The 13481-nt window shown below is 50.8% G+C and overlaps 1 protein-coding gene across 50 annotated transcripts in view; it reads left to right on the forward strand.

Moving 5' to 3' along the window:
* The window catches only part of LOC144103794 (CUGBP Elav-like family member 2), a 541184-nt gene that overhangs the window by 368897 nt on the left and 158806 nt on the right, over positions 1 to 13481 (forward strand). For all 50 annotated transcript variants that reach the window (XM_077636467.1, XM_077636478.1, XM_077636494.1 and 47 more), the window contains one exon: positions 8315 to 8363. In XM_077636467.1, the coding sequence (XP_077492593.1) occupies positions 8315 to 8363 (49 nt within the window). The remainder of the gene's footprint in view (positions 1 to 8314; positions 8364 to 13481) is intronic.

Consider the following 13481-nt stretch of genomic DNA (forward strand, 5'->3'; position numbering starts at 1 on the left):
CGGCTCCGCGCGGCCGCGATAAGCGTCGGCGGCCCGGATCAGCGAGGATTAGGCTGTCACTGCTTTCGGGCCGTGATCGGGAAAGCGCGTCGCGGATTGCCCCCTCCGCGCCTCGTCTCGGGAAAAGTTCTGAGCCGACGCCGCTGTGTTGCGGAGATTCGCTGCCGGGCTAACTTGTTTTATCTCGCACCGTAGCGTGTTGGAGTGAAAGCGGCTAAGTTGTGTTCTTTGTGCGGTTGCAGTGTCGTTCAGGAGCGTTGTTATTACATTGCTTAGTGGCCTTATAGCGCCTGACCATTTTTGTGGTAAGTGTTCTTTCCGAGAGGGCATTCATCGACCGTCAATTTGTTTTGATCCTGCCGAACACGCCGGGCATAAATACGCAACGTCGCTCGGTCTTCACTTTTAAACTTTCAAGCTGTTTTCTTCTGTTCATCCCTTGGATGTTCTTGATGGACTGCCATTCTTTTTTTTCCAACTAGTTCTTTTCTCTCTCCATCGTTTACTCCTATCTTGGTTTCTTGGAACGGCGTGGGCGCCAGCCCGAATCCTCGTTCTTCCTTCCTTGTTGCCTCCCTCAATTTCGCTCGCATTTTTCCGTTGATGGGGGATCTCTGCCACGCAACGGACTATATCGACATTGCGTTCTGCAACGTACGCGCCCAGTTTGATGGCGGCCTTTCAGATACTTATCCCGCCTCCCGCGCACACTGGAACACTTCACCTAATTTCCCTGCATGTATGATAAGAACGTGATTAGAAGAAAGAAAAAGGGCGGGGGAGCATCCTCGAAGTTTGATTCTTAGCAATTCCTGACGGGACTCTGACGCCTCGTTCGCTCCATCGATGTTTCTCCCCCCACCCACGGCTTCGATTGGCGTGTGCATCCTTGCGCAGTACATGTTATCGCCGTCGAGCTTGATGCCTTCGATTGTGCGGCGCGAGCGGAGACGGCCTTCATCGCTTTCCCCACACGCCTTCGTCCCGCCGCTCCTACTCTGCCCTTTTATCCCCCCGTGAACTGCGCTGTCCCAAGATTCCTCTTTTTCTGCGTCTGCGTCTTTCGTCTCTTTCCTGCTATCCCCTCACCTCTTTGTTTCACTTCTTCAAACTGCCTGCTATCCTATATTTCCGCTACCCCAGCTCAGGTGCCGCCGTTTAGTGATGGCAGATGCCGGGGTGAGCAAACATCTTTTACCTTCCTTTTTGTTATTTTAAATAAATAATCACTATATACTTTCGTCGAGCCCCCCCCCCCCCCCCTCCTTTTTTTTTTATCTTCGGCCGGTTAGACACGGTTGAGGTGGCTGGTTGCTTCAGGCGAGGGATTACGTTTGTGTTTGTCTCGCGCGCAATGCACGTGCCCCCTCTATTTGTGCCCCCCCCCCCCCCCCCCGCTCGTCGGGATGCAGTGCTCGTCTCCCTCCTTTCTTCTTTTCTCTTCAGTGTTTTCTTGACAGTGCACCCCGAAGACGTGCGCCGCGCGTGCCCCTCGGGCTGAATGCTGATGAGTGACGCAACTTTTCGTCTGCCGCTAGGGGGTTACAATCGCGCGGGAAGTGTCGTCATCGATCCGCTACGGTTGCCATTTATTTCTGATGCCGCTGTGACGTTGACTGTGCAGAAGAACCCGAGAGTTGTCGTTGAACGCCGGCGGCTTCTCTCCTCACCTCCGGGGTTTCTTGGAGGTGGCTTCTTTCTGATTCCTCCCCCCCCCCCCCCCCCCACATCTTTCTTTTTTTTTAACTGTGGCACCTGGACGTATTTTCGTGTTCGGTTCCCTTTTGCTGCGCTGTTCTGTTCGTGGCTCGCGTTGGCGCGCTGTGTATTTCGTGCTTTTTTGTTGTTTTTCAGCACGCTCGGTCGTCCTTTCACCCGATGACTAATACCCCCTCACGCGGCCAGTTTCAATGGCTATCGATTCGAGGGTCTTCGAAATTCTCAATCGCCATCCAACTCGAAGGAGGTGTGTCGCTGCTCCACGGCGAATCTCAATGGCCATTGAAATGGTTCTCGTGTCTTAAGCCAAGCTTGCGTGGCGCCACAATCGGTACTTTGGATTTTGCAAAAATATTTTATATATGTATACTGAATGCTGAAATACACGCATACGCGCATGTCGTTTAAAACCTTTTTAATTGCACGTACGCGATGGACAGATGCAGACACTGCTGTAGCCACTCTAATACAAGACGAGCCAGAACCAAGCCAGTCCAACTGCGTCTGAGCGCTGCTTCGTCAGGCTTGGGAAGTCGCCTTGATATCTGAAAAACAAGAGCTATTTGTCTCTTGAAACTTTATGTGAGGGTAAGAATGGGCAAATCGAAGGCGAAAACGGCAGCTTAGAACACGATATTGATTTGAAGGATTAGCGTCGAAACTGTTATCGCTGTGAAGCGACTGGGCAGACTGCCGCAATGTTGTCAACGCTAAGTACTCAAGCAACGCAAAAGACACAACGCAAAATTAATGCGCCTAAGGCACTTAAAACCAGTCTGATACAATTTTAAACTTATTGTACAGACTGTTTGCGGTAAAGTTTAGGCGAATAATGTTTGTTCATCCTTTTGTTCCGTGAATGTATCCTGTACGAAAGTGCGCTTGGCGCCGCTGGAGGCAACGCTAGCAACCTTGGGCAGCGCTCGAAGGCCCTCGAAATCTCGATGGAGTTCCGCGCTGCTCCGTGAACTCGACAGACTATTGACTCGATGGCCATTGAAACTGCCCGTGTAGCAGCGCTCGATCGCCTTTGAGTCGATTGGCTATCTGTCCGAGGGCCCTCGAAATGCCCGTGTGACAGGGGTATTACACTGTACAAACTGCACCACATCTCCTGTTCGTCATATCGGGCTTTGTGTGCACACTGCTCGCGTATGCTTGTGTTTCTTCGTTTCGATGTACACCGTATTTGGGTCAGTTAAAATGGAGTGTGAGCACTGCCGTACAGTAAACAGGCTAACTATACGGTAGCTGCAGCCGTACGGAAAAAGTTGGCTTGGTATGTGTGGCAACGATAGAAACGACAGCGGCTACGCTTTAAGGTATATGCCCTATGGCTGTGCTACAACTCTCAAGTCGACAATGGGGAACCTGCGCTGCCAAGGTGGCACTGCAGTTGTTCCATTCCATGACTCAAAACTGCTTTTGTCACCCGCTTGGGCCGCTGCAAACGCGACAACACATTCTGCGCGATTAGATACCCGCGTTTGGCTGACAGCATTGATTGCCTAGCTTCTCTCGGCGTAGCCCAGATAGCTGACGCACGGCACGTGCGCCTTCGACGGAGCGCGGAGGCCCACGCCAATAAGCGCCTGAAGGCGGCGCGGAAAAGTACTAAGAGTACTACCCAGAACTGCTTGCTCTTCTCGCTAGGCAGTGTGTTATGGCGCTGCAATCGGCACTGCAAACTTCAGCGCAAGTTCCCCATAGCGCGCGCGGACGTTGACACCATCACGCAGCTAGCCCTCAATTTTCGCAGTTCGCTTGGCACATCGGTCGGCGGGCCGCTGCGTTATCAAGTTGACCGGTCGAAAATTCGATAACAGGTGGCCCTCTATTGTTCTCGCGGCATATCGAACTCGCCAGCCGGATCATTGGCATGCCGAACATGTGCCTAATCACAGTACGCTTGAACGATTCAGTGGCTCAGCTGAGCGCGGACGAATCGTGGTATCGAATGGACTTATCATTTGGGTCAGGCGCGATAACCACATCACGAGACCGTCGTTGTGGGCAAATACTTTAAACGAATCGAGTGCAGCTATTGATCGGGAACCGAGCGAAACGTCCACGGTAGCTGAAAACGGTGGCTCGCCCCGTGAACAGCCGTGCTGCTGCTGTCTCCCCGAATGTACATGTTCTCCGCGGTGTTCTTCCCGAGCCGAAGAGTGTCTGGTGGGAGTAAAGCTGAAGAGCTCGGCCGTAACCCCGGCTCCGGTGCTTTCTTTTCTTCGATTCGTTTCCCGCGTCCTCACTCTACGCACCGAAGCGCGTGGCCGTGTACACACCGCGTATACTGCCAAGAATGCGGTCGTTGTCCTCCCGGACGGCGTCTCGGGGAACGCCGCCAATCGGCGCCAGTGATCGACTCGTCAAAAGTCGGCGCCGACGCTCCCGCCCCATTTGCGGAACGACTCTCTTAAGAACGCGCGCTCGCCATTGTTTCCGCCGCCGCGAAGGAGAGAGGGTGGCGGCAGAGGCATTCCTGTAGGTCCTCCGCGAAGGCCTTGCCGGCAAACTGTTTTCTGTGAAAGAGAGATTTGTCTGGTGGCCGCAACGTCGCCCTCAGTCGACTCCCGGTACTGCCTTAGGTTGTTTCGTCAAAACGACTTCAATATCTTGTCCACGCACTGACCACATGCGGTCTAAAGGAACATTTTTAAGGTGAAAGCCTTTAATGGCTCATCGTCCGTCCGTCCGCGAAATCTGTCACACTATGACGTCATCAATGGCATAATTGCTATAGCCCATATTCTCTTAGCAATTACTAATAGGTGATTAGTAATGATCATAATTGGTAATTATTAAAAAAAGAATACAGGTAAAAATAAAAGGGTACAAAAAATAAAAGAATAAAAATAAATAAGGTAGATATAAAGATTACTAAAACTAAAACGAAACCAAAATAAACAAATTAAGAACGGAATAAAAAGCGATGCCTACAGGCGCCGTGAAAAAAACTCGCGTTCTAGAAAGTTCTATGCTTTCGCATTCCAGCACGTAAGCAGATTTAAGTGCCCTCAGAATTTTTATTGAATAATAATTGGTTTTTGGTGGAAAGGAAATGGCGCAGTATCTGTCTCGTATATCGTTGGACACCTGAACCGCGCCGTAAGGGAAGGGATAAAGGAGGGAGTGAAAGAATTATTGAACGCTGGGCCGGTTCTCCGCACTGATCTACCAGCGACCTCTGTTGTTGGAGATGTGGGAGAACAAATGTTGAATATCCGCAGCCCCGGTTGATGTTCATTGATTGTTTCAGTATCGTAAAGCTGGCGGCTGCTAAATCGATATATATATATATATATATATATATATATATATATATATATATATATATATATATATATATATATATATATATATAGAATGGCAGCCATGTTCTCTTTCTTATAGAGACCCTAATGCCACGCTATTCGGATCACAGCTTTCGCCATAAAGGTTTTGTATATCTCTCCAGTCTGATGTATTCCAGAACGGGCTGTGCGCTATTTTTCAAAAGTCCTCACTTGCCGCCATTTTTTTTCCGCTTATCATCCCATTTTCTTTTTTCACCGTGCATTTGGTGGATACGCAGAAATAGCCGTTAATTAATATCTGATCGTTCTCGATTTATTGTTAAATGATATTAGAATACTTTTTTTGCATGGAATTAGATTTACCAGTATGGGCTGTTCCGTTACGTGGGCGTATTTTCGAAGTGTCTGCGCTCATTGGTAAACTTTACGACCTGCTTGTTACGATGCGGGTCTTCCGTCAGTACACTGTTGTGTAGCTGGGTCGGGACCGGAGAAGGGACGGGGAAGATCGGAAACGCGGTTAGGAAGGGAAAGGCAGGGGAAACTATGCAGACTATTTACACGATGTAAGAGGAACTGAGAATGCCTCTCAGTTAAAGAGAGCTTCTTAGCGGACGGGAGTCTCTCAATACCAAACCAGCAGCCCGTTAAATACCCCTGGTATTTCCGAGATCCCTGACTGGCGAATACAGTTCTGAGAACGATGTCCAAGCAAACGAACAGACGTAGACACTGGAGGTACCGCCCACGGCAGGTGGCGGTGCTGACGCCCTCACAGTTCGTCGAAGAAACAGGGAAAAAGTCATTCCTCGAACACTGTCACGTTGACTTGACCACAGCTGCCAGGTCAGCGCCCCCGTGGGCGAGGAATGTCGAGCCGTTTCCCAGCAGGGGGATGAACGATGTTGCACTTCCCTGCCTGTTGTCCGAAACTCGGGAATTTTGTGGGAAGTCGCACTTCTGTCAATTATCATCCCCGGCGTAACCGACGAAAGCGTCACTCCTTCTGGCAACCCAAGGCCCCACTCGGCCACTTGACGCCGTCATTGTCGCCGCTGCTTCCGCGAACGCCAGTCCTCGCAGCAGCGTTTTTTTTTTTTTCGAAGGTTTTCTTCACGAAGGTTTTTTTTAGAAATTCTGCTCGAGGGAGTCCGCTTCTTGATCCATTTGGGCTGGAAGGCACGCCGTGCATAACACCACCCACTGCCCGAGAGAGGCCAGTTTGCCTTGAGACGTTACCCCGAGTGTGTGTGCTAGAAAGCATCTCGTAACCTGGATTTCATATCATCTGCCGTACCCCAGCCACGAAGCACGGTAGGCGTCTAATACCCGTGTTACACGGGCGTTTTCAACGACAGTTCAGTTAACCGCCAGTTGAGGATTTCAACTGCCGTTGAACTCAACTGGAATCGCCAGCTGTTACACGAGCACTTCGCGTTCTGTTCAGTTAGCACTCTAACCACATGACCTCGCGTCTAGAGCTAAGTTTAAATAAGAAAAAAGCAGTGTGTGCATTTTTTCTCTTGCTGTAAATGATCGTAGTGTATATATTCTTTACTATAGTGACAATTATTTTTGTGTAGTTTTTGCTTTGCGGTAGAAATTTGCGGGTTCGAAGCACACTGAGCCAAGACAATCCAGTAAGAGGGCAAGTTTTTCGGTCCCTAGGTCGCCATCTTGTCAGTTGGCCGTTCAACTGGGACCCCCGATCTCAGTCGAACTCAACTGCCGTTGAGATTTCAACGGCAGTTAGCACTGCCGTGTAACACCGCTAACTGCCGTTCAGTTCAACTGAGAGTCAACTGAACTGCCGTTGAAAACGCCCGTGTAACAGGGGTATAACTAGTGTAGCGTCCGCCTCTATGAAAAATCCATGTGCTTTCGAATTTTGCGAGTCGAGTTTTCTACTGGACCGATTTTGTTACGTGCTGCTTTTCCGAATGCAGCGTCATTGACAGCCGTAAAATTATCTGAACGTGCGTAGTCACTTGCGTTTGTCGGGTTTTCTAATGAGGCACTCTTTTGGGCCCCGGATCCAGATAACTGCCGATGTTTAGTTTGTATTTTTCCTGTATTTTTTTATTTTTTTCTTGCGGGACGGGGGGGGGGGGTGATTATGTCGTGAAATATCATACATTCAAGGTGAACCACGGCGTGGTGCATTTGTTGGATCTGCCAAAGATGTCGCTTGCAAGCGTGCTTTAGTCGCGGTCTCGTAATTCGTTTAAAGGGGGGGGGGGGGGGGGTCGAATTCCAGTAAACTCCAGTCCACGCTCTGTTCATTGTTCACTTCACGTCGTTGGAGCCAGCGCCGTTTGGACCGGGGCGCAGCCGGCATATGGGGCCCGTATACATATACGAGTTGGTGTGTCTTTCAAATCTACGAGCCAACGGAGCGAGCACGTTCGTAAACAGTGCTCGGTCCAAGAATATCCTTTGTCTGCCCGCGGGATGTTCGGCGCTGTGTGTATGCGCTCTGGCAACAGCGGTGGGCTTTGTTTACGGGCGCCCCATATACTGCGCCCGGTATCTCTGGTCCGTGTTGAGACAGCTCTGCGTTTCGTCTGCCGATGACGCGGTTCCTTTTTTTGTTTAACATGGGCTCCTGTTTTTGCCCCCAAGACCGTTTGTCGGTGCTCTCGCCTTAATTTTTGTGTTTGCTAAAAATAGGACGAAACCGACGGAAACTTTCGCCGGGAGGGGTAATCGGTCGTGCTTGAAGCGTATACCCTTAACGAGTGTGTCTATTCTTCTCATTTGTGCTGCGGTCATGCCTGTTGTTCTAACGCAGTGGTAAACTTTTAACGACTTCCTTTGACGTGGAAATAGTTACTGGAGTAGTTCAGTCAGCGCTTTAAAACGAACGTGTATGAATTGAGCGCGTTGAGAACGGTTGATGTGTTTGCATATTTGTCTTGGGTGGTCCAAAACACGGCGCTGACTAATGTAACGCGGGCCTTTGAAATTCAGTGTTTCAGAGGCGGCTGTAATTTTACAGTGGGTTTCTTGCCAGCAAAGCACATGAACGGCACTCTAACGCAACTCTGCGCCCCATTGTTGTTTTGTCAATGTAGCCTTAGCCATATATTTGAGCGGCAGAAAATTAGTCTCTTCCAAAATTGAACATTTCCGTAGTGTTAACAGCAGATAACCATTGCATCTACGCAGCGTTAGTTACTGGCGTACGTAAAAGCATGACTAGAGCTGTGGCCGCCCTTAAATGTTTATAAATTTTGAAGTGCATTGTGTTTCGGCTTTCATGAAGTCCAATCTCAGTTTCTTATTTCTCTTTGCAGATGCACCATCCGATACAGATGAAACCGGCTGATAGCGAAAACAGAAACGGTAAGCGGTGCGACGTTTCTGCACTCTCGGGAAATTAAAAAAAAAAAAGACTGGTTTTCCTTCGCTCCCTTTGTTTTGTATCGCTTCCAGGAATCAGTAGGCAAAAGTGTTTTAATAGTTCAGTAATGAAAGCATCCCGATACGCGGTCACAAGGCAGTACTCGACTGCGCACGTGTCTCGGTGCGCAGTGCTGTTCGCGTTAAGGAAACGTGTGACGCATTGCGCGAGCCGTTCGCCTTGTTTTCGAGGACACGTGACTGATCGGTCACCTGTGACACAGCAATGTCACAGAAACCTTTGTGGCTCGCGGCATGGTGTCACGCTTTTTCGTCAAGGTGCAAGCAAGTTGTGCTTGCTACGTCAGATTTGCGCGCACTATGAAGGTTTTTTCATGATGGATCGGAACTGCCTGCAAGTGCCCCTATTGGTGAAATGTTTTGTCATAAGGGAGTAATTACTCATTGGCATCCGCCCAAGCGCAGCCATGCTGCTACAAAGAAAGCTTTACAGTTTCTGAGAAAACTGTATAGCTTTCCTTTGTAGCCGTTCGGCTACGCTTGGGTGGATGCCAATGAGTAGTTACTCCCTTATTACAAGTCCCTCTTATTGGCCGAGTCCGCTCCTTATGGCGCACAACTTGTCTGGAAGAGTTGCACTCGCGATTTACATGTTGGTAATTAAAATGAGCCTCTCAGTTACCCATTGCTGCTTTCAGACTGAGGCAGTCCCCTTTCGGCGCTTTACATTTCTGTTCAGTCCGACTTTGTTTCTTTTTCCCCCCTTGTGGGTTTCTTGAAATTCGCTCGATCGTAGCTCAGCTGTAACGAAAGAAAACCACGAGTAGCTGCAGCTGCCTTCTAGACAGTCATGGTAGCTTCGTCGCGGAAACGCAGCTGCAGCAGTGGAGCCATTGTCTCCTAGCGCTATACACGCGGCCTTTCAGAATTGTTGCGATGAAGTCGCCGCGCCTTTCGTGTTCTCGGTCTCAGCGGTGGTGTGGCCTGCGCAGAAGGTTCGACACAGATGAGGCGTAGTGACTCACAGTCGAAGACGACGGCGAGGACAGACGCCGCGAATGGACCAGGGGAAGATGACGTTAGAGTTGCGGATGGAAGGGCCGAATAAACGGGGTTCAGCGCCATTCCTTCCTGGAGTTTTATGTTTAGCGCATCCTGTCAGCTGCGCCACGTGGACATTTGGGCTAGTTGGTTGGGGTTCACCTTTTGCATTTTATTTCTTCTACATCGGGCCCTTTCCAGCGCTCGTGCTCTTGTCTTTCCCGTCCCGTCCTTTGCGCTGTTTCCTAGGAGGTTTTCCGGTGTGCAAATATGGTTTCTAGTCAGCGCCTTCGGTGTTCTCGTCTCCTTATTCCCCGCTTTATGGCGCCCTTTCGCATGCCAGCCTGTTCACACCTATTTACATTACTTATACCCAGCCGAACATGTACACACAGCCCTTTCGAAAGGGCAGCAGGGATCGCGAACAGGGCCGACGCAGCTCCTCGCCACGTAAGCCACAGCCCCGGTCCCCTGTCGTCGCGAAGCGCTCTATCTTCCTATTGTTTGTTCGGAGCAGCTCGTAAGCGGAAAACGAACAATGGATTGCTGCGGTGGCCAGAAGCGCGCGGCCCCAGAAGCCTCGTGACGCGCGCGCCTTGCATCGCTAGCGGGACGGCGCGCCGCGGGTCGCTGTCACCACTGCCTGCGCTCTTCGAACGACGGCGTCGCGATGGCGTCCTGCTGCGCGTTGAGGGTGAGAGAAGGGGGAGAGACAGAGAGGTGGCGTCTTACGTGCCGAGTTGCGCGCAGTGTGGTTGAAGGTGCTGTTTGTTCTTTAGGAACCGCCCTTAATTTTTCCGGAGGCTGGAGAGGCCTGCTTGTGGTCAGTGGTGTTAGAGTAGCTGGATCTGTTTGCTCGGAAACTTTATTCTAGAGACGTGAAGGAGCTAGACACCGCAATTTTAGTTGCAAGTACCGCCCTGTGTCGTCTTCTTTCTCTGTCCCGTGTCCGCTGCGGTGTCTAGCTCCTTCATGTCTCACCAACTGGCCTACACATCTACCCTCCTAAGTTATTCTAGAGCGTTGCCGAGGAAATAATTACTATTTTTTCTTTTTATTCTGAACGGCAAACATGCATCAAGTCAGGTTAAACGCTAGTATAGCTCTACAAACCTTGGTATTCTCAGGATAGGTGTACTGTGGCTCGACCGGCGTTGATGGAAATGAGCGCTTACAATGGCTAGTTGGTCCCGCATGCTAAATATACAGCGCAAGGCACGACACAAGGGACAGAAACAGTGTGTGCCTTTCACTGTTTCTGTTCCTCGTCTTGTGCATTGCGCTGTATATTCAGCATGCAGAAAGTGAGCGGTTCATCCTTATCTGGATGAAAAGTTGCTGTTGGAGCAGTAATGGTCACTCCCCTGGAAAACACTGAATCCGCCTTTTTCATTTTCCTGTGCTGCCACCTCGCGTACAACGCTGGAAGCTCACTGGTAGGGTACTGCGCGCCCAACCCGGCCGGACTGAGTGCCGCTGCGGAGCACGTTTTGTTGGAATCTGTCAACGATGGCGTGTCCTGGGCAGCACCTGGTACCTGGAGGATTTCTAGGGTTGACTGATGGCTTGGTGCGAAGTCTGAGGCAGGCTGTAGTGCTCACCGAAGAGCAAATTCTTCAGTATCTCCGATCATCCGGCATGCGATGCGAACACCAGCTAGGAAGGGCCGCCGCTTCAGAGATGAAGGCTACATTCGGAACATAATGTTCAATGAAATATCCCAGATCAGTGAGGTTGGCGTTTTCCGCTGTATATGCCTGCCATTCATGAAAGGTGGATACTACATCGTGCACGCCGTAGTACAGAAAACGACTGGGGACAACAGTTTTCACAAGCAATCGTTGTGCTCAAGCCCTGCCGAATAGCTACACGAGCTATAAAAGCACAAGCGTACTCGCAACAAAGCAGCTCTGCTAGCATTTCACTGTATTTTCCCACAACACACCGCTCCATAGGTTAAACAAGCATGCGCGTCCATAAAGACGAGCGCGAGAGGCGCACATTAATCCATTCCGGCGATACCACGGAGAGCTCTTCATCATGGATATGATTCGAACACACGCATAACGCACCTTCTTCTGCTTCTTAATACATGGCACATACCCACACGGGGGGATTGGCCAGGGTGTAGTGGCATAAACAAGGAAATTTCCATAGGAGATTATGACAAAATTTTAGCACCATGCGTGAATGCTCTCGTAGCTTCTTTTTCGTTGCCCGCTCCATCGCGCGTTGAAAGCGGCTCACAGCGCTTGCCCATTTGGCCTTCTTGTTTGAGAAAGCAAAAAGCGCCGGAACGAAGTCTGGGTGCCGCGGTGACATTCGAGGCCTTCCTGCCCATGAATAAAACACTTCATGATCGACTGCACACGCATTTAAACACAGTACCTCGTCCGCACCTGTCACAAAGTGATTCCCGCACAGTCTTGACGTGCTTGACGGTGCCCAAGGGCGGCACGATCGTCGAGCCGGCGAACTGCTTTTATCCACGCTTCGCGTCGAAGGCTGTCCCGGGAAGCGCTCGGAAAGAGAAAAAATCCGAGTTTACTTCCCTTTACATATTGGGCATTGCTGCCGTATGCAACACATTTCGTAGGTATCGCCATATGCGTCGCGCTGAACGCCCGACGGTTGCAGCAACGCACCCCGCGTAGGAAGCCGGTTTGTTTACACTTCCACGACCGGTCTCGAGTGGAGCGAGCGACCCTTCCAATATGTTTCGCGACACCGCCGCCAGGGGATGGGCGCATGCGCAGTCGCGTCGTGAAAAAGGCGGATTGGAACAGCTGATCCTGGGAGGGGGTAACGCTTGCTGTCCTGGGGAACATTTGCGGCGATAAATATATGTGGCTTAGTCGCTCCATCTTCATCGAGTAACAGTTGGTCTCCAAAGGAGTAACCCTAAGCGACTACTCGTTTACCCCTTGCAGCTAGTCCCTTGAATGAGGAATCGTTGTGGCGGATCAGTTAGTCCCGAAAAGGACCAATCTCCGAACTCCTTGTAGTCTTTATTTCTTTTTTTCTTACCGTACTATTTCGAAGGTTCTGTATGGTGATGGATTTTTTAGGAATTTTATTCTTCGCGTGTTATGCGCATCCGTGTGGTTAAACAGGAGCGACGGTCGCGAGTGGCTGTTTACCCTGGCGAGAGTAAACTTCAAAACCGTGCAGCCGCCGGGCTGCGCTTTAGCTCGAGTGCAGTCGATTGTCTCTGTAATAAGTACACTCGCTAACTTCTGGGTGCTTCCGATGCCCGCGCGAGTTCGTTGTCGTCATGGCAGTTGGAGCGAACGTTTTATTCCTAAGCGGCTCGCAGTCATCGCTGCTGCACGCAACTTTCAAGCAGCTGGCCGCAGCACGCATGCGGTCTCTGTGTACGAACGCGTAGTGCCGGCGACGGCTCTCCGGGGCGTCCTGGTCGTTCATTGTTCAGGGGTTTGAACGGCAGTGCTGTCTTCAGGGAGCGGCTTTTTGGACACGTGGCGCGCACCGTCTGTGCAGGCCGCCGGTTGCACCGCGGATTTCTTTCTTTCTACAGGAGACACCTGCAGCCGATGGCTACGAACGAAAGCCCCCCCCCCCCCCCCCTAATTTATCCTTGCCGCTTCGTAGTCCGCCATTCCACCCCGCCCCCCCCCCCCCCACACCATTTCCTTTTTCGTCCTCCTGTACCGCGTTCATCCGCGCTTTGCGAAAGGAGCATAACTACGACGTCAGATTACTCGCAGAGCAGTTGCTGTGACCAGCTTACAGAGTAAATACTAGGTGACCTATGGCGGAAATATATCTCCTTAACAATTGCTATGAGTAACACTGTGGCCACTACAGTCGGATACAACTCGAGAACGAAGCGGAATTTCCCCTTCAAAGGACCCACTTCCAGCCAATGGCGTCGGCCGATTCTCATGACCCTTGAAATGCCATCAAAGGTTTCAAGTATCAAGCCAACTAGCCCGACAGCAACTCTTGCTGAAGCTCATGAGCCTGCTAGCGTGACAGTGCACGGAGTGGCAGATGAAAGGCGATAGTCCTCTCCCGCCGCCGCGGTGGCTGAGTGGT

Source organism: Amblyomma americanum, chromosome 9 (assembly GCF_052857255.1).
Source record: "Amblyomma americanum isolate KBUSLIRL-KWMA chromosome 9, ASM5285725v1, whole genome shotgun sequence".
NCBI lineage: Eukaryota > Metazoa > Arthropoda > Arachnida > Ixodida > Ixodidae > Amblyomma > Amblyomma americanum.